This window comes from Vicugna pacos, chromosome 2 (genome assembly GCF_048564905.1).
Source record: "Vicugna pacos chromosome 2, VicPac4, whole genome shotgun sequence".
In the NCBI taxonomy this organism is placed as follows: Eukaryota; Metazoa; Chordata; class Mammalia; order Artiodactyla; family Camelidae; genus Vicugna; species Vicugna pacos.
Window position 1 is genome coordinate 47494725 of NC_132988.1, and position 20275 is coordinate 47514999.

General features: G+C 39.6%; 1 protein-coding gene across 3 annotated transcripts in view; it reads left to right on the forward strand.

Moving 5' to 3' along the window:
• Window positions 1-20275, forward strand: part of PPA2 (inorganic pyrophosphatase 2) — a 152197-nt gene that overhangs the window by 71058 nt on the left and 60864 nt on the right. For 2 of the 3 annotated variants that reach the window (XM_072939376.1, XM_072939379.1), the window contains exons 1-2: window positions 4941-5172; window positions 19427-19491. In XM_072939376.1, the coding sequence (XP_072795477.1) occupies window positions 4992-5172; window positions 19427-19491 (246 nt within the window). In that variant the 5' untranslated portion in view covers window positions 4941-4991. Of the gene's footprint in view, window positions 1-4940; window positions 5173-19426; window positions 19492-20275 lie in introns of those variants that run through there. The other variant, XM_072939387.1, reaches the window with a different exon arrangement.

Consider the following 20275-nt stretch of genomic DNA (forward strand, 5'->3'; position numbering starts at 1 on the left):
ACTTTTCCAAACCCTACATTCCTTTCTGTATCCACTGCCAGGACTAATGTCTGTGACCTGATCACCTGATATTTGAGTTACTGTCAACACCGGGACACTTTCTTTTATTCTCTATTCTGGCCCCTCCTACATATTATTTCTAAATGATTTTCTAAACCATCAGTTTATAAAATCAATTTCAATTCAAGAACCTCTGGTGGTTTTGTATTTTGGAAACTCTAGAAATGTTATTTAATATTTTTGTGTGTATTTGTCTTTACTCTCTAACTTGTAAACTCCTAGAATTGAGACTTATCCTTGCTACCTGGTGATACAAGATGTCACTCCTGGAAGACCAATGTCTAAATCTGAAACAGTTAAAAGGTTATGTAATAAATATTATCCTCAGAAATTCATATTTAAAAATTTTAAATAACTTAACTAACCTAGTTTACCTATTATTATTTCTTATCATTGATATTTCACACTCTTAATTCTGATTCTTAAATATTTCAGTAAATTGTAGGGAGTAAAAGGAATTAACAATAAATGATCATTTTGTAAGTAAAATTCATTATTTCCTTTTCTGAATGCAAGATAAACTTGGTAATATTAAAAATGTAATTTACAAAATAACAAGTGTCAGTATTTCATTGTAAGTAAACACTTCATATTCTAAATATGCTTAATATGTTTACTGGTTTCTTCCAATCAGGATGCACATAACTTATGGGCAGCTGCCAACTGGATATGTTAAGGAAAGCTACTGGCAAGACAGTGCTCAGAACTATATGCTGAATTCTGCCAGTGGATAACTACAAGTGTTAGGAAACATTATGGTGTTAATTTGAGGAAGAGTTCTCTGGGGAAGATTCTTCACCATTTTCTAAAGAAAGTCATTGTTTAATACTACTCAGCCATGAAAAAAGAATGAAATTTTGCCATTTGCAACAACATAGATGGACTTGGAGGATATTGCCCTAAGTAAAATAAGTCAGACAGAGAAAGACAAATACTGTATGGTATCACTTATACGTGCAATCTAAAATATACAACAAACTAGTGAATATAACAACAACAACAAAAAAAAAACCAGACTCACAGATATAGAGGACAAACTAGTGGTGACCAGTGGGGAGGGGGAAGGAGGGAGGAGCAAGATGGGGCTAGGGCATTAAGAGGTACAAATGACTCTGCATAAAATAAATAAGCTACAAGGCTATGCTGTACAACACAGGGAATATAGCTTATCATTTATAATAACTATAAACTGAATATAACCTTTAAAAATTGTCAATCACTATGTTGTAACCTGAAACTTATATAATACTGAATATCAACTATACCTCAATTTTTAAAAAAAAAGCCATTGTTTTTAATGCCATGAAAGCAATAATATATCTAAGAATCAGACACCTGGAATGTTTGATCTTGACCTAAGAATACATAGATCATTAGAAATTAGCCCACCACTTCGTCCCAGTAGGATTTTGTCTTGTTGAAATGTCTGAACTTCAAAGGTTAATAGAACAATTCAGCTTTTTTTCTACATAAGGAAACAATAAAATTATACAGCCACAGTGATATATGCACAAAAGAAATTTCCCTTTTTTATGGGAGAGTCTGCCTTATAGTTTTGGCCTAAGCAAGCTGATACATTACAAAGTCACTACTGTTGTTAAAAACATTTTAGGATCTATAATCTGTTGGGAGTCTAAGTGATTAGTGGCAATATCTCCTAGAGATGCTTTCTGGAACTTGGGTAGACCAGTGTCCTAATTTTAACCATAACGAAATAATTGGAGATGCTGAAAGAACTCAGGTGCCCAAGAATATGAACCTTGCTCACAATTCGAGCAGAAATATGTAGAGTTCTCATAGAACTTTGCAAGGAAATTGGACTACAAGGAAAGAAAAAGACATTTGTGGAAGACTGCTGGTTGTTCTTCAATACTCAGTTTCCTTTTCTTCTTTTGTAGTATGTCTCCTAATTTTCATCTGGGCTTATGAACACCCAGACAAAAAGGATGCTGGTTCATAGTTAGTTACGGTCAGTCGACTAAGTGCTGCTCAGTGGGATGCAAGTATATATGGTATATGCAATTTCTGGGACGTGTTGTTAAGGGAAGGGCACATCTCCTTTTTTCTTCTTTCTTGCTAGGTAGAATGAGGATGTGATACTCAGAGCTGCAGCACTCATTTTGAACTCATTTGATGGTTAACTTAGCAATGAAGATCAAACACACATGAGCACCAAGATAACTTGGCTCCCTTACATGGGAGAGCCCTGTGTCACCTCCAGACATTTATGTTGCTCAAAATGCTGACCACTGCCTAGATTTAAGTACTATTCTCTCTATATAAAATTACACGATGGCTATAGAGTCATCTTGATGAGACTTCGGCTTTCATATATTTGTGAGTAAAAGTTTGTTTCAACCAATTTTTAAACCAGAGGATGTAGTGTGTAGCCATGGAACAGAGAGAGGTTAACTCGTTTGAATTGGACCAGACCTGCAATCGTGACTTAGTTACTATAAATTAATGTATTCTACATAAAGATGTTTATCTTGCAAGAGTCAGAATTTTAAGCTAGAATTCTATTTTTATATGAATTTATGTATTCATTGTGCTTATTAACATTTCATTCATTTGCTAATTTTTATTACAGTAATTTAAGAGGATTATTATTTTTAAAATGAGTTCTCTTTTAATTAAAACTTTTACTTAGTTTCTGCAAAGATCACAAGTGCACTTTTTGGGCCTCTTTCTGAAAAATTGCTACTCTTCATTTTTATTGAAGTATAGTTAATTTATAATGTGTTAATTTCTGGTGTACAGTAGAGCGGTTTGTTTATATATGTGTATGTTCCTTTTCATATTTTTTCATTATAGACTATTACAAGTTATTGAATATAATTCCCTGTGCTATACAGTAGGTCTTTGTTGTTATCTATTTTATATATAGTAGTTATTATCTGCAAATCCTGAACTCCCAATTTATCCCTCCCCATCCTCTTTCCCTCCTGGTAACCATAAGTTTGTTTTCTATGTCTGTGAGCCTGTCTCTGTTCAGTAAATAACTTCATTTCTGTCTTTCTTTCTTCTTTTTTTTAAAGATTCCACACGTAAGTGATATCATATGGTATTTTTCTTTCTTTTCTGGCTTATTTCACTTAGTCTGATGATCTCCAGGTCCATTCATGATGCTGCAAATGGCATTATTTTATCCTTTTACGGCTGAGTAGTATTTCATCATATAAATATACCACATCTTCTTTACTCAGTCATCTGTCGATAGACGTTTTGGTTGTTTCCATGTCTTGGCTATTGTAAATAATGCTGCTGTGAACACTGGGGTGCATGTATCTTTTCGAATTAGTTTCCTCCAGATATATGCTCAAGAGTGGGATTGCTGGATCATGGGGTTAAGTCTATTTTCAGTTTTTTAAGAGATCTCCATACTGTTTTCCATAATGGTTGCACTAAACTACATTCCCACCAGTAGTGCAGGAGGGTCCTCTTTTCCCACACCCTCTCCAGCATTTACTGTTTGTGGACTTTTGAATGATGGTCATTCTGACTGGTGTGAGGTGATACCTCATTATAGGTTTGATTTACATTTCTCTGATAATGATATTATTTTTTCACATGTCTATTGGCCATTTGTATGTGTTCATTGGAGGAATGTTTGTTTAGGTCTTTTGCCCATTTTTGACTGGGTTGTTTGTTTTTTTTAAGTTGTATGAGATGTTTGTATATTCTGGAAATTAAACCTTTGTCAGTTGCATCATTTGCAAGTATTTTCTCCCATTATTTACGGTTTCCTTTGCTGTGCAAAAGCTTTTATGTATAATTATTTTCTATTTTTAATTTAAAATTTTTATTGAGGTAGTTGATGTACAATATTATATAAGTTTCATGTGTACAACAAAAATTACTATTCTTCCTTTCACTATTATAGACTGAATAATTGAAATTTTTCTTTAAGTTTTGATTCCTAATTTTAAAATATTTTATTTACCACTCTCTTCTGGATTCTCTCTGATTCATTATGAGAACTGACCTTCGTATTTGACAAGAAGCAGATCATGGATAACTGTGAGAAGGTGGAAGAAGCCATTTGGGCTGAGATGCAGGAAGAGCATGAAGAAGTGGAGATAGTGTCCATGTATGATGTTTCTGTAAGTTTTTTGGGAAAGCCAATAACCAGAATTCCATCATGAGAAAGATTTGGTAAGAGGGAGTTCCAGGAACAATTTAACTCAACAATAAAGGAGCCATTATCTATGCAAGATATGATGAATGCTCCATCCTTCAAAAATATGAAATCTCAAATCTTAAGTGCTTGGCATATAGACAATCCAGCGGGCTGGTCAGGGTAATAAAGGGAATTTAAGATCAAGAACATACATGCATAGTCCCAAGTGCCACTGTATAAATGAAAATGTGAGAGAGAAAAAAGATAAATCACCTCTACTTGGACTAAATAGGATAGGGCTTCATGGAGAAGGCATTTGAGGAAGTTTCCGTTTTCTGCTCTGTAAGTCAGTGTCAAGGTCAAGTCTTCACAAGGAGGCCTGATCATTATGTCTAATAGTGATGCTTTTGTGTGTACATGCTTGTCCCCTACATTGGCCAGGATCTAGAGCAGTGCTTGGGACGGAGTAATCACTCGATATTATGTCATTATAATAAAAACACTATTATGTTAGTAAATACTGACTGGCTGAGTAAAGGAATTAATGCATGTATGCATTAGGAAGTGGCAATGAGCTCTTCAGGGGCAGTGGACCTGGTTTTGCTCGTCTTTGAACCCGGGTCTCGCAGCGGTTCCAGTGTGCATTACTGGCAATTCGCTGGGCTCTCTCATTTCTCCGAGGATTCCCAGGGCCAGCCTGGTGGGGGTGGGGATCCAGTGGAGTGACGACTCCGGGCGGTAGGGGGCGCCGTCGCGCGGCCGGGCCGGTCCCGACGCACCACTCGCGCGAAGCCGGACGGCAATCGACGCCATGCGTGCGCTGCTGCCGCTGCTGCGTACGAACTGGGCCTGGCCCGTGGGCATCCCCGCCGCCACCGCCGCCCGCCTGCCGCGGGGAGCGAGCGCAGTGCCCGGGCCGCGCCGCGCCATGGCCTTGTACCGCACGGAGGAGCGCGGCCAGCCCCACTCGCCCGATTACCGCCTTTACTTCAGTAAGTAGCTCGCGGGGCCCCACCGCGCGGAGAGCCGCAGGCTCGTGCTAGGACCTGTGCGCCCGCGCGGCCTCCATCCCTGCCTCTTTCGGGCCGCCTTCCCGCACGCGGGGGCCCGTGCTGAGCCACGAAAGCTGCCGGCGATGGGGGCGGCGGACTCAGTCCCCACACGCAGAGCGCTGAGACGCAGGGTGGAGCCGCGCCAGTCACCCTGGGAGCTGCCAGCTGCCCTTCCGGAGCCGCGGGCGGAGCGCGCGGTCACCTGGCGCGGCCGGCAGCCGTTAACCCAGCCGCCAACCCAGCCGCCACCGGCGTTCTGGGGCCGCGCGACGTCGTGGTGAACCGGAAGGAGCGGAGTCCTCCCCCGGCCCGCCCTCCCGGTGGGCGTAGCACAGCTTCTTCTAGGGGAGGGCCGCCCGCGATGGGAGAGGCGGGCGGAACTTTGGAGATGCCTGGTCCAGTTTTCTTTTTCGGGGATGACGGGGCACTCTGATGAAGGCTCTTCTTCCAGAAGCATGAATTTATTCTCTCAAATTTGCACCTTGAATGCGATCCATGATCAAGAGCCATATTAATTCGAGAGTGGCCTCTTCTCCCCAAACTGAACAAGCCTAGAGGGCAAGGCCACTTGGGGGCACTAACCTGGCCAGTGAAGATCTTCGTTCTTCTCATTTTTCTTTGCATCCTGATATTTCACTGTGTAGGCTATGACGTGAAATAGCGAGGTTGGTTGAGTTGCTTTCATGCCTCGCTGATTTCAGAGCTCTGAGGGGAGTAGTACTTTTTTCTTTCCCCTGTAAAGTCGGCCTGGCCTTATGGCCCACCTGCAGGGACCTCCAGCTCTGGAGACTTTCAGATCTCAGCTCGAATTCTGGATTCTTTAGCTCTTAGCTCTGTGACCCTGGACGAGTTTCCTAACTTGCTGAGCCTTGGTTTTTCTCATCTGTGAAAATAAGACTAAGAATTACATGACATAGTGAATACAAAGTGATTAGTCATTGGGTCTAGAATATAAGTTATTATTATTAAAACCTGTGATCATTATTGATCCCTGTAATTTTAAAAATATTTACATGTGTCCTACCTGAGCTTAGGGTTGAGGAGCAGTTTATAGGACAGAAAACTGAATTTGTTTAGTTTTGTGGTTATAATGCTGCTAATACTGAAATTCCCATTTTCTTCGAAATTGGTTGCCTTTTCCTCTATACTACATATTCTTTTCAATCTTTATTTGTTCAAGACTAATTAGGTAGAGGGGAACCATTAACAAGAAGACCCAAATTTCTGAATGGATTGTCGCAAAAGTCTACAATTTGAGGAACAGCTTTCCATAGAAGCACTGTTCCAAAATAAGTGAGTTTTTTTAGTAGATAAAAATTGTCTTAACTCATAGTAGGATGAAAATATTCTAGATCTGCAATAAATACAGTAATAAATAATATACAAAAAAGTCAATAAATATTTATGAAGTGCACTAGGCACTGTTAGATGTGGCACTGGGGTTTTAGTTATGGGCTCTGCCCTGAAGGGATTCATAATATCAATATAGTTTATTAAGAAAAATTTTAAAACACTAAAAAATTCTACTTGAACGTTGGCTGAGAAAAAACAGTCTTGAGTATCTTGGAGCATATGATATAGCCCCTTTGGAATGGGGAGTCTTGGGCCTTAATTATGGCTCTGCATTAACTTGTGTGCTGTTGGGCAAGTGATTGCTTCATGTCTTCCGAAGCCAATTTCTTTAGCTGTAAAATAAAGCGATTGACCTAACAGCGATCTTTAAGTTCCTTCTTACTGCGGACATTCCTTGGAGGCATTGGATGAATAATAGTTACTCTTAGCTTTCGGTATTGGGGCAGAGCCTCTGTTAGGGCATTTCTGAGGCTATATTGGCTTCTCGCTGTCATTTGTTTTTCTATTTACAAGTTATTTTCAGACTCATTTTTCTGTAACTAGAATACCACAAATAAGTGTTTCACTGAGTTGGGATAAATGACAGAAAAGAAGAAAAAAGGTTTTTACTGAGGTAAATGGGCAAGAATTGGAAGAAAGGAGAACGTGATATGGGGTAGAGAGAGGCCAGGTGGTAAGACAGGAATTGGAAGGTATTGCCGGGTCAAACAATTCCTGAACTAAACGCCAGATGGCGTCGTTGGCCCGGGACTGCTCGCTACTTGCTGGAAGGGTGGGCCAAAGTGAAAGGAAACCTCTTTAGGGTCGGAGGAGGAGGTAAGGGGGAAACAACAAACAGCTGAACAGTTTGCTCTTTGTAAAGATGGTCACAAATTGGATCTTTTAAACTCTGGCAGTGTCTCTGTGCATGGTAGACAGCAGTTCTCCCACTTCAAAGAACATGAGTATAGCTAGCGCTGGTTGGCCGGAAAGCGTTATTTAGCATTATCACGGTGGAATCACTTCCCACATTTCGAGAGATATCCCAGGTCTCTGAAGTACTAGTGCAGTTGGGAGGTAGACGAGTTCTGAGTTTCGTTTCTGTAAATGGTTTGTCTTTACCACCATTCAGAGAATTAGAATAAATGATAGATGCAGTACTGTTTTTCCTTTTAATAGGTGTGGAACTTTGTAGAAATAGTACTGAAGCGAGACAGGGTGGTAGAGGGGAAAGAGCGTCCCGGCAGGAGTCATCAGGCCTCCTGGCCGTGTTACTAACGTTTTGTGTGGCCTTAAGTGAGTAATTTAACCTCTCTGTGCCTCATTTTATTAAACCATGGAAAGAGGAAATTGGACTCCGTGGTCGTATTTCAAACTATATAGTCGATCACAAGCATCCCGTGGTATGTTACTAGGTTTTCTTTAAACAAAGGGCTTCATGTTTAATAAATTAGCAAAATTTTTATCACCCATTTTTATCACCTTGGGGAGTCACAATGTACATATTAAAGTTCTTGGAAATTCTTGTATAAAATAACTTGTCCCAGATTTTTGAGCCCCAGAGCCTGTTTCCCAGAACACTTGTTGACATCTTAGTAACTCCAGAGTTTCATGGAATTCTATTTGGGAAGTGGTGGGTTCTAGACTCATAGTCAGAACACTCAGATTGTAGGCCTGGCTTGACTGTCTCAGGCATCCCTTAGCTCAATTTCCCCATCCGTAAAATGGAGATAGCACTGATAATTTTACAGAATTGCTGTGGCAGTTAAATGAGACCACGTGTGTAAAGACTATCAGTGTCTCATGTACAGCACATGGTTAATATTTAATATACATTATTTCTTTCTTCCTTTTGACTTTGACATAAGACCAGGATTCTTATTGTTATGTTTTGTGAAAGGTGAAGACAATGGGAAGTGGATAGAATTACACATTTTGAGTATGTCCCAAAGACAGCTGCATACCAATATTCTTTTGGTAGTCTACATGTTTTGGTTTTGTTGATAACTTGAAAATTCATTATTTTAGATTTTTTAACTTTTCTGAAAGGATGAGGAGAAGCTACACTTTCTGTAGTTTGGATTTTTGTTACTGTGGAGTAGACAACTGGTTCACTTAGAGAAACAGTGCTACAGATAATTCAGGTTGCTTTTATTTAGCATGAGAATGAATCATGTAGTTCTTTAACAATGAATTTGTTCTGTCATTTATATCAAACCTACGCTTATGTTGAAATGTCTTTTTAAAGTACGTCATTTGAATAGTAGGAGGAATCTGTCATTGAGTGTACCATACATTGGACTTAATAAAACTTCCTGTGAGTAATGCACAAAACATTGTTTGAGTCTTAAATACATGGGTTCCTATGACTTTTTTTTTAAGTTGGTCCATATCATAGAACTTGAATCAACAGAATAGGACATAATAGTTACTGCGCAGATAGAGAAACATTAGTTATATTTTTTGGTTTTCGTTGTTGCTGCAGATTCCCGTAAGGATCTCTATAAGTAGTTTTAGTAATAATACGTAATAGTATGTTGGTACTTGGCGTACCTGTAGCTATTCGGTGTATATAATAGATATATAACCAGACAAAGGTTTTGCAATCACATTCAATTTTCTCACTCAATAATACAAGTAGCAAACTTTCCTTCTGATACAACTTGCTGTTATAAGAGAAAAACACATGGATAACATACAGAGTGCTAGAATGAGATCTCATTTCGGTCCAGGTGAAGGGGAGGTTTTGACACTGGCAATACCCGTGTGTATTGGTGGGGCTGCCAGAGGGCATTAGCCATGCCTAGTAGGCGTGTAGTCTGATTTTTGACGAAGTGAAATACAAAGACGAGATGGCAGGATGACAAGTGCTTACCTTGGCTCCTTCCTAGTAAATACCCTATTACAGTGATAGTAGGTGAATAAAAAAAGGATAACACTAGAACAACAAACAAGGAGGATCCCTCAGAGCTGGGTATTTCAGAATGTTTATAAAAGAAGGAAAACAGGTGGAAGTGTGGGTGTTGATGGAGCAGCACGAGGAGCTGCACGTGCTGAGGGGACGCGGTTTAGGGAGCTCTGAACTGCTCTGTGCAACCTCCGAGACCTGTCGACATCAGGTGGGAGAGAGTGACGTGGGGTTAACACAGGGAGGTCGTTTTGGTCTGGGGCCTGGCGCAGGCCTGGGGCCTGGCGGATGGCTGATTCCTCCCGTAGAAATCGAAGAAAGTGTTTGGAGGGCGTTCGGAGGACCTGAGAGTGTGGCCGGCCCCGCCAAGCTCTGTGCACGCTGGCATTTAGGGGACGCCCGGTGGAGCTTCTCTCCCAGACACCTCCCTGGGTAGCGGGCCCTTCAACAAGCCTCTCTGCGTGCACATCAGCCTTTTCTCGTCTTATTCTTAAATTTAGACCAAATTGTGAGGGATCCCCTTCAGCCAGGTTTTCATCGCTGCTACTCTGTCTACCAGACTGCCTTGTCAGAAGGTGACATCCATGTGGCAAACGGAATGATCAACTGTAACTTCTCATCTCATGTGGATTCTCAATAGTATTTTTCACAGTCGAGTCCACTCTCTTCCTTGAAACTTTCTTTTTCTTTTTCCATCTGGAACAACGCTCTCTTTTATCTTACTTTGATGGCGTCTCCTTCAGCAGTCTCCCTCGCTGGATCCTCTGATCTGAACTCTAACCTTTAAAATGGCCCCGGACTCAGTACTCGGCTCACTTCCTATCTGTTCTGTCCCCAGGTCAGGGGTTGGCAGGCCCTTTCTGTCCAGGGCTGGGTAGTAAATAGTTCAGGCTTTACAGACCCTGTCGTCTCTACCACAACTTCTGTACTCTCTGTCACAGTTACCTAACCTGTATTGTAGGGCAGAAGCCACCAGACAAGAAAGGCATCGGTGTGGCTATGTTCCAACAGAACTTTATTTACAAAAATAACAGCAGGCCATCCTGGATTTGGCCCGTGGGCCAGAGTTGGCTGTCTTACTGCTTCTGCTCTAGATGATCACACCCGGTCCCATAGCTCAAGATACCATCTCTGCTTCCCAGATTTGTAACGTTGGCCTGAGTCTCGTCTTCCACGTCCAGGAGGTGTACTCTGTACTTCCACAGAAACGTCTAAGGCGTATTTCAAGGTTAACATGTAAAGAACAGAGCTCGTGAGCCCCCAGCCTCCGCCCAACTATCCCTGTCTGTCTTCACACCTAACTTAACACAGCTCATTGTTGTGGCCCCTCTTCCTCTTACCCCACATCTACTTTGTGTCTCTCCCTTCAGTCCAGCTTTTGAAATGTATCCAGAAGACAGTTACTTCTCTCCACCCCCACCCTCGTCACTAGATCCATGTCACCGTCACCTCTCACTTGACTAATTAATTGCAGGAGCCTCCTGATTCTTCACCCTGCCTCCCCCAACCCCCTCTGAAGTCTGCTTTCCACGTGAGAGTCATCTTGATTCTTGAAAAATTGAGGTCTGATCATGTCCAGGTGCTGCTAACAGAACCCAAGGTCCCGTGTGACCTAGTACCGGTCACCTAATTCTCTGAATGTGTGCTTACCCCTCTTCCTTCTCATCGTTGTGCTCCCGCCATCCTGGCCTCCGTGCGGTTTCTCTAACGTGCCGTGCTCATTCTCACCTCAGCACCTCTGCACTTGCCCTCCCTGCCACATTCCTCCCTGGAGTCTCCTTGACCCACTTCCTCACTTCATTCATGCCTGTGCTGAAATGCTACCTACCAGAGAGATCTTCCCTGACATTTCAATGTAAAATGTTGTCTCCTTCCATTATTCACTCTTTTCTTGCCCTGGACTTGATGTGGTTAAAAACATACTCATATTCATTGCTTCTATGCACCCCTCCCACCAGAATATAAGTTCCATAAAAGCAAGCAATTTTTATACTTAGTACCTAAAACAGTGCCTGGTGTAGTACATGTGGTCAGAAAATATTTACTGAATGAGTGAATTTAAGGAAACCTTGTAAACTAACATTAGGGAAAAAAAGGAAGTAGACAGAGGAGAACTTGAATTTTTCAGAGTCAAATGGGTGTCTTCTGAGATTTCAGAAGCTTTGGCACCCATTGAGAAAGAAGAGGAGGCTATGAAGAAAAGGCATTCGAAGAACAAGAACTCTTGGAAATTAACATCTGAGTGTTAAGACAAAGAAGTCAGTAAGTGTGGTCAGTAAGAATGGTGTTCTGTTGTTTTAAGCCACCAAGTGTGTGATCATTTGTTGTGGCAGTCCTAGAAAACTAATACAGAAAAGTTAGAATATATGGTAAAGAAGTCAATCAAAACGTAGGACAAAATGTCAAAGAGACAGAAAAAAGAGATAGAAAGAAGAGACACACAGGTTAATCTAGGAAGTCTAACATTTGGCTAATATGAGTTCCAGAATGAAAAACAGACAAAATGAAGAATTTTCAAAGGAATAATAGAAGAAATCCAAGAATTTAAGTACCCAAGTGTTCTGAGACCCAGACACTTTACTGTGAAATCTCAGGAAACTGAGGCTTTTACAAAGAAGATCCTGAAAGTTCTGGGGTTGGGGGCAGGGGAGGGAGGGAGGGAAAACAGGTCACCTCCAAAGGACTGAGAATCAAACTGGTATCTCATGCCTTTGAAATTCTGAGAAGATAATTTTCCTCCTAGAATTTACTCAGGCATCCAGTAATCTAAGGTGAGGACTGAATCAAGACGTTTCAGACATTTAAGGACTTGGGAAATTTACCTGCCATGCAACCTTTCTTACACACAAGTTAGGGATTCACTACTGCAGAACAAGTAAGTAAACCAAAAAAGGTGAATGCGTGGGATCCGGAAAACAGATCTAAGCTGGAGATCAAAGAAGCAGAGTCTTTGGGTGCCAAGAGAGCATCCAATCCAGACTGCAGCAGGAAGAATGAGATTTCCAAAGGGAGATATTTGGGTAAAGAGAGCATTCCATAGTTTTAATGGAATCTGTGAGGTGTTTGAATAATTTATAGATATAATTATGACTGACAATGGAAGGAGGAAAATTGGAAACACAAGTTAAAATAGACACTGAACAGGAAAGAAAATTTACTTATAACATTCTGCTTGGCCAAAAATCAACACATAGGTAATACTTCTTAACCTTGCCTGACTATAAGAATTATTGGGGAGAGGGTGCTATTAATATAGATACCCAGATTTCTCTCACAATTTTGATTAGCTGGATATGGGGGTCCAGAGATCTGTTTAACAAGCAGTCCAGGTTTTTCTTATTTTTAGGAAATACACTAACAGGAAAAGCACAGAAAACTTAGTGTGATTATAGAACATCTTAGCCTTGAAATGAAAAAATAAAAGTGCAGAAAATAAAAATTAGGAGAGAGAAGAATAAGGACTAGAGAAATAAAAGGCCAGTTAGTCAAATCAAGAAATACTGCATCTTTTTGGTGGAACAAGGAATAAAGCTTTAGTATTAAGACTGGCCAACAGAGAATTTAAGAGGCATAGGTTGGGGTCAGACTTACCTCTCAGACTTGGGATCAGCAGATAATATTCTAAAACTATGAATTAAAAACCAACCATATATTATTTAGAGAAATGAAGACAGCGTCTGGACCTAAAGTAAAAGAGGTGAGATTGGGTTGCTCTGAGAGTGGAACTGAATTGGAGAAAAGTGAGGACTTTTTTTTTTAACCATGCATGTGCATTGCTTGGTTTAAACAACAACAAAATAAATATTTTAAAAAAGTAAATTGGTAACAACTTGGTTTCAACCCTAAAGAAACAACCAGTCTGAGCTACAGATAATGAAGTTCTAACCTAAGATTTATCACTAATTTACTCTGAGACTCTGAGAAAGGGCTGTTTCTAACGAGTACTTCAGTTCAGTCTTTAACGAGTGGCAAACATTGCCGCAGTGCTTGATGCACGTGCCGTGCCTCTCACCCGCGGCTCATAGGTATCATATAGATTACCTGTTTCATTTTAAAGGGGATCAGGATAGGTAGCACAGACCTACCTGCTGTCCGAAAGGGGAGCATTCCTACGAAATCTTTCATAAGCCGTAATGGCGTAAAGCGAAGAAGCCGTGCCTTAGGACACATCTTGCTAACGGATGCACAAAATAAATTGAGGGAAACACAGATGCTCACAGACCCAGTTTAGAGCTATGGCAGCTTGATGCTGAGATGAGGAGCGTAGCTCCTGGCAAAGAGCTGGGCAGGGCCGCAATCACTGCTTAGGGGTGCGCACTGCCTCTGTAGCAGCTGCTAAAAAACAAACTGTTAATGCTGTTTTCGATTTTTGCCTTTTTTTGTAAAAGCGAAAATCGTCTTCGGATTTCTTAACGAAAACAGGTACTAATGTAAGTCTTTTGTAAAAGTGAAGTGGCATCAAGCACACTTTCAAAAAGCAGGGGATACCTGGGCCTGTCTTGAAACCTGCCTTTAGAGGCCCGTGGCACCCTTTACATCGAGCCTGACCGCATACTTATAGAACTGACTCTAGAATCTGAACTTCTAATGGATTCCTGTTCTTCCTTTGGGCTTTGGGTCGAAGATTAGCGCTCTGATTGTGCCAAGAGGACTCCTTTGTCTTTAAACTGACTGGGTGACGCTGATGCGGAAGATGTGGAGCGCGTGCCCTGCCTTACCCAGCTGTGGGCATAGCTCGCTTTTTAGCGCTTTTGCATTCCAGCACCTAGTACATTGCCCTTTACATACGAAATTGTATATTGCTTGACTGAAGGAAATTGAGAGAGTTAAGTTCCGGAGACACTGAGTGACTTTTTCAAGCTCAGTCAATAACTACAGGTCATTCTCTTGGCCCCTGTTTTTATTGTTCCTGTGCAAGTGTGTTGGTATATTACCCATCAAAGCATTATAACTATCAGAGATCTAAGGCCCTATTTTATTTTTATTTTTTCCAGAAATTATTCTTACTTTCTTATTATGTTTTTGCTTAAAACATTTCATGATCCTGGGGGAGAGGGATATAGCTCAGTGGTAGAGCATGTGCTTAGCATGCACAAGGTCCTGGGTTCGATCCCCAGTATTTCCATTAAGTGAAAAAAGAAGTTAAAATACGTAAATAAACTATCTCATGGTCCAAATGGCTTCTAGTGGGTACGGTTATCTGAATCAAACTATTCGCTCACATTTATACTCTCTTTACTTTCCAAAATGGCAATTAGAAAATAATTTTAACATACATATTGGCGTTACCTTAGTGTTTGAAGATATTTAGATCCCGGTTTAAAGAGACAGATGTCTAAGCACACTTCTCATAAATCTTTGGCTTTTAGCGATCACAGCATAGTCTAGTCCCGTTTGTCCCCGTACTTGAGTTATCGTATGCTCCTCTTTCATCTAAATAAGTTTGTTGGGGTTTGTCCCCAGTTAACGAGAGCATTGGAACTTTAGGGAAATTTAATACCAAATCAATCAATGTGCTAGAGATAGCTATTAACTTTTAATTTACAAAGGCAGCCCAGCTATTCTGTCAAGTTTGCTATACTTCATTAATTTTAATAACAAACTTTCCTGGTTTGTACAGCTTCCTGAATTCTTAGAGCTGAGATTATTGTTAATTTCCATCACAATGATAGGTTCCAAATATGACAGCTGAAGTAATCTGCTAAAGGATGTGTCTTAACTTCTCTTCAAAATTCTACCTTATCTTTGTGACTTAAAGCAGAGAAAAGAATCATAGATTGGTGACTGTTATTTGGAATAAATGCCTGCATTTATACATTAATGTATTATATTTTTCTTAACTACCTTTTTTTGCTCCATATTTATTTATTTTAAAAATTACGTAGAGAAAAATTCACTACTTTTTTGGTTCTGAGTTATAATAGAAATATAGATTCATTTAAACACCCTCACAATTGTGGTATAGAATAGTCTATCATTCTAAAAAAAAAGTCCCTGTCTCTTTAGAGTTACCTCCCCCTCTGCCCTCAACCTCTGGCAACCACTGATCTGTTCTTTATTCTTACAGTTTTGCCTTTTCTAGAAAGTCATCCAAATGAAATTTTTTGAGTCTAGCTTCTTTCACTTGGCATAAAGCGTTTTAGATTTTTCCATTTTGTTGTGTATATCAGTAGTTCACTCCTTCTTATTGTGGACTAATATACTATTGAGTAAAACACCATTGTGTGGATGTAACAGTTTCTTTGTCCATTTACCAGTTGGACATTTGGGTTGCTTCCAGTTTTGTGATTTTGAATAAAGCTGCTATAAACATACACTTAGAAGTTTTTGTGTGAACATAAATTTTCATTTTTTTCTGGTTAAGTACTTAATAGTAGGATTTCTGGGTCATATGTTTAACTTTATAAGAAATTGCCAACTGTCTTCCAAAGTTGCTATACCATTTTCAATTCCCACCACTATATTTTATTTTAATAAAAAATATGTAAATGTGACCCACTTAAGTATATTTTTATTTATAGAAAAGTAAATAATCATGCAACAAACTGATAAATTTCATTTCTTCTGTTCTTGTGTTGCTCGTAGATGAGTTTAAAATCAGGTAGAGAATTTGAAATATGTGATATTCAAAAGAGAATTTTTTTTTAAGGTGCATCCTTTTTAACCTATGAACCTTTCATCCTATGCAAAAGAGCTATATAGATCATAAAAAGAGTTTTATATCCTTTGCCACTTGTCTGTTTTTCTCATTTTTCTCTTGTGTGCTTTATCCTACTTTGTGCACCAGTATCCTTCATGAGTTACCTTGTTGCTAGGCTGGGAAAAGAAAAATTATGTTAACAGCTCGTAAGAAAAAAATGAAATAGTAATAGAGATATTTGCTCAGCACATATTTTTTGAATTCCTACTAAGTGGTGGGTACTTTCCTGGATACTGGGGATTCAGCAGAGTGCATAACAGAACAAACAAAAACAAACAGCAGAAAAATCTCCTTCAAGAACCTTAGTCTACTTCTAAGTGCTAAGGAAAACGCACACAGCTTGAGAAGAGGAAATAAAATTTTAGTGGAATGGAGGCCATTGTTAAGTTATAGACTTCTGATTTTATTGGACTGAAGCCATGGCTTGTTTTTGTTTACATAAACTTTATTTTGGAATAATTTTAGATTTGGCAAGGTTATAAAGATAGTACATAATTCCAATATATCTTACTACTTTTTCTAATGTTAACATCTTCATTACCAAATGTACAAGTGTACATTTGTCAAGGCTAAGAAATCAACATTGGTACACACTATTAGCTGAGCTCCACATTTTATTTGAGTATCACTGGTTTTTCCATTAAGGTTTTTGGGGTTTTTTTGTTTTTTTCCCCCTGTTCTGGGATCCAATTCAGGGTACCACATTGCGTTTAATCTTATTTCCTTGGTCTCCTCCCATCTGACAACTTCTCAGTCTTTCCTTATTTTTTTTTTTTGATGACCCTGAAACTTGAACAGGATTGATTAAGTGCTTTGTAGAATGTCACACGACTTGGGTGTGTCTAATATTTTTCTCATGATGAGACAGGCTATGGGTTTGGGGGAAGAATACGACAGAAGTGAAGTACCCTTCTCATCACAGCATATCAGGAAGTACCTGCTGTGAACATGACTTATCACGGGTGATGCTAACCTTGATCACTTGGTTAAGAGTACTGCTTGTCAGGTTTCTCCATGGAAATGTTTTTCCCTTTCCACAGTCTATTCTTTGGAAGCAAGTCACTAAATCCAGTCCACCCACATTCAGGGGGTCGGGGTAAGCTTCATTTCTTGGAGGGGAGAACATCTACATATATTGTTTAGAACTTTTCTGAGAGAAACATTTGTCTCTTTCCCCTCATTTATTTATTTATACAATCACTTATTTGTATTACTGTGGACTCGTGTATTTATTGTATACTTTGGGCTGTAGTTCAATATAGGCGTACTGCATTTTATTGCACTTTGCTTTATTGTACTTTGAAGAGACTGCATTTTTTACAAACAGAAGGTTTGTGGCAACCCTGTGCTGAGCAAGTCTATCAGTGACAATTTTCCAACAGCATTTGCTCACTTCTGTCTCTGTGTCACATTTTGAGATTTCAGACTTTTCATCATTATTATATTTGTCATGATAATCTGTGATCAGTGGTCTTTGTTGTCACTGTTACAACTCACTGAAGGCTCAGATGATAGTACTTCTTAGCATAAAGTATTTTTAAATTAAGATATGTACTTTTTTTAGACATAATATTATTGCACACTTAATAGACTACAGTATAGTGTAAACATAATTTTTATATGTGCTGGGGAACCAAAAAATCTGTGTGACTTGCTTTATTGCGATATTTGCTTAATTGCAGTAGTCTGGAACCAATCTCACACTACCACCAATGTATGTCCATAGTCCATTTATCTTGTTGCTCAACTTGTTCCAGCCTTGGCCTTTGGGAGCTCTTTCGTGTTGGCTCCATTTCCCTTTGACGTACCTCCAACCTTTTGTTTTTTGAGTGCTTGGTTGGTTTCTGGTACTACAAGATGTTCCAGGGTCATCTTGTATGTTCTTCGCCCCAACCTTAGGATCAGCCACTTCTTCAGGAAGCCCTAGTTCTTTTTGTTGGAGAATTGGTATTTAGAAACAAAGATTTGGGTACTAAGTGTACTCTTTGCTATTGCAGTATCAGTCTTCATCTTATTTATTAAAACATTTTAAAGTCTAAATTTAAAAATTAGGCCAGAGAAGTAGAAAGTGAGAAGTAAAACATACCCTGACTTAGAAAATCACGACGTGAGTTTTCGGTGGCTGGCTTCAGCCTCGCTTCCTAAAGCAGATGCTTTCCACTAGAAGTGCTTATCGGGTTATTGTGTTTTATTCAAATAATATGTACTTTTAAAGGTATTTAAAATATACATTTCAGTATGCAATGAGAATAAAATAATTTCTATTATTGAAATCTGTTTGTGTTTCAAGCTTACCTTAATACTAGCATTCTTATCACTTTGAGTGGAACAAATGATGTTTCTTGGTAGGACCTTTAAACCTCTGTTCATGTGGCTTGTAGATGGCAATTGGGAATTCTGTTGTTATGTTTCCCTTAGGGAAACTGACATCAGTTTCAACACAGTTCACTTATTAATGAGTCTCTTTTTAAAAGTAAGATTTTTCATATTTGAGGCTTTAGTCTAATTTAGACATTTTCTGCTTTGGATGTTTTAAGCCACAAGGAGAGGCAAATGGCTTCAGCAACCCAAATACAGTTGATTTGGTGTATACAGTAGTCCCCCTTAGCTGCAGTTGTGCTGTCCACAGTTTTAGTGGGCAACTATGGTCTGAAAATGTTAAGTGGAAAATTCCAGAAGAAAATATTTCATAAGTTTTCAATTGCGGGCCACACCATTCTGAGCAGCTGTGATGAAATTTGATGCTGTCCTGTTTTGTCCTGGTCCTGGGTGTGAATCATCCCTTTGTCAGCCTTAGCAGACACCTTGGTTATAAAACTGACTGCCCAGGCGTCACAGAGCTTGTGTTCAGGTCACCCTTAGGAGCTCAGGAGTAGTGATGCTGGAAATTCAGACAGTCTCTTACTGTGCCTAATTTATAAATTAAACTTGATCATAGGTATGTATATATAGGAAAAAAATGTATCATATGTAGGGTTTGGTACTATCCACGGTTTTGCATCCACTAAGGTCTTAGAATGCATCCCTGTGGATAAGGCAGGGGACTCCTGTTTTTCTCTTTGGCCATCAGATTGGAGCAAGTTTTAAAAGTTGAATTAAATTTTAAATTGGGAGTTAAAGTTAATTTTGGAAAAAAGAAGTATTAAAAACTTACTTAAAATTTGAAAGTGGATAAGAGTATAGTTGCTTTAAAGAACAAGATAGTCCATTGCTTTAATCCTGTTTTTTTGTTTTTGTTTGTTTTTCTTTTGCAGAGAATGTAGCTGGTCACTACATTTCCCCCTTTCATGATATTCCTCTGAAGGTGGACTCTAAAGAGGTATTGTTTTAACTTGTTTTGGGCATGAAAATATATACTTCTAGAATCACCATCAAATGCTCTTTGCAAGCATCTCGAAAGGAAGGAAAGTGGTCAGAAGTCAAGAAGGGCAATGGAGCTTTAACAACAGGATTGTAACCCTCATTCCTGAATTGGACTTTGTGTAAGAGTAGGATTCTTCCAGGAGGACTTTAGGAGAAAGAGGTGTTAGCAGTCCACAAAGCTTAGATCTGGTAGGAAATAAAGATTTAAGGTTAAGAATTTAGGTTAACAAGAGGGTTATTTTTAATAATAATAATAATAATATTAGTAATAGTAAGATAGCTAACATTTGTGGATTATTTTCTGTTGGCTAGCCACCATGTGAACATGTGCCATGTTACTTAGTCCTTATGAGCTGCTGTTATTATCTCCAAGGACACTGGAGCTGAGGCATGTTATTGACGTGTCTGAGGTCAGATGGCTGGTAAATGACAGGACCGGGTTTTGAACCAGCATTTCAGACAAGGGAACTCATGCTCTTTAACCACTGTGTGAAACAGGTGCTAGAAGAGTACAGCTGGAAGAATGGTAGTCTGTGGCCGGCTATTCTCTTAGAACCGAAGAGTACTTGAAGGTGTGTGGGTGGAAGGGCGGGAGGTTGGGTAGGAGTGGGAGCTCTGCTGCTGAAGCGGAGCTGGGCTCAGTTGTGGGAGCGTTTGGAGGGCTCCCCTGCCCGGTTGGCGAGATGGCAGAGCTGACAGTGGATGTTAGTAATCACCGCCAAGTTGGGAGCTCTTTCTTT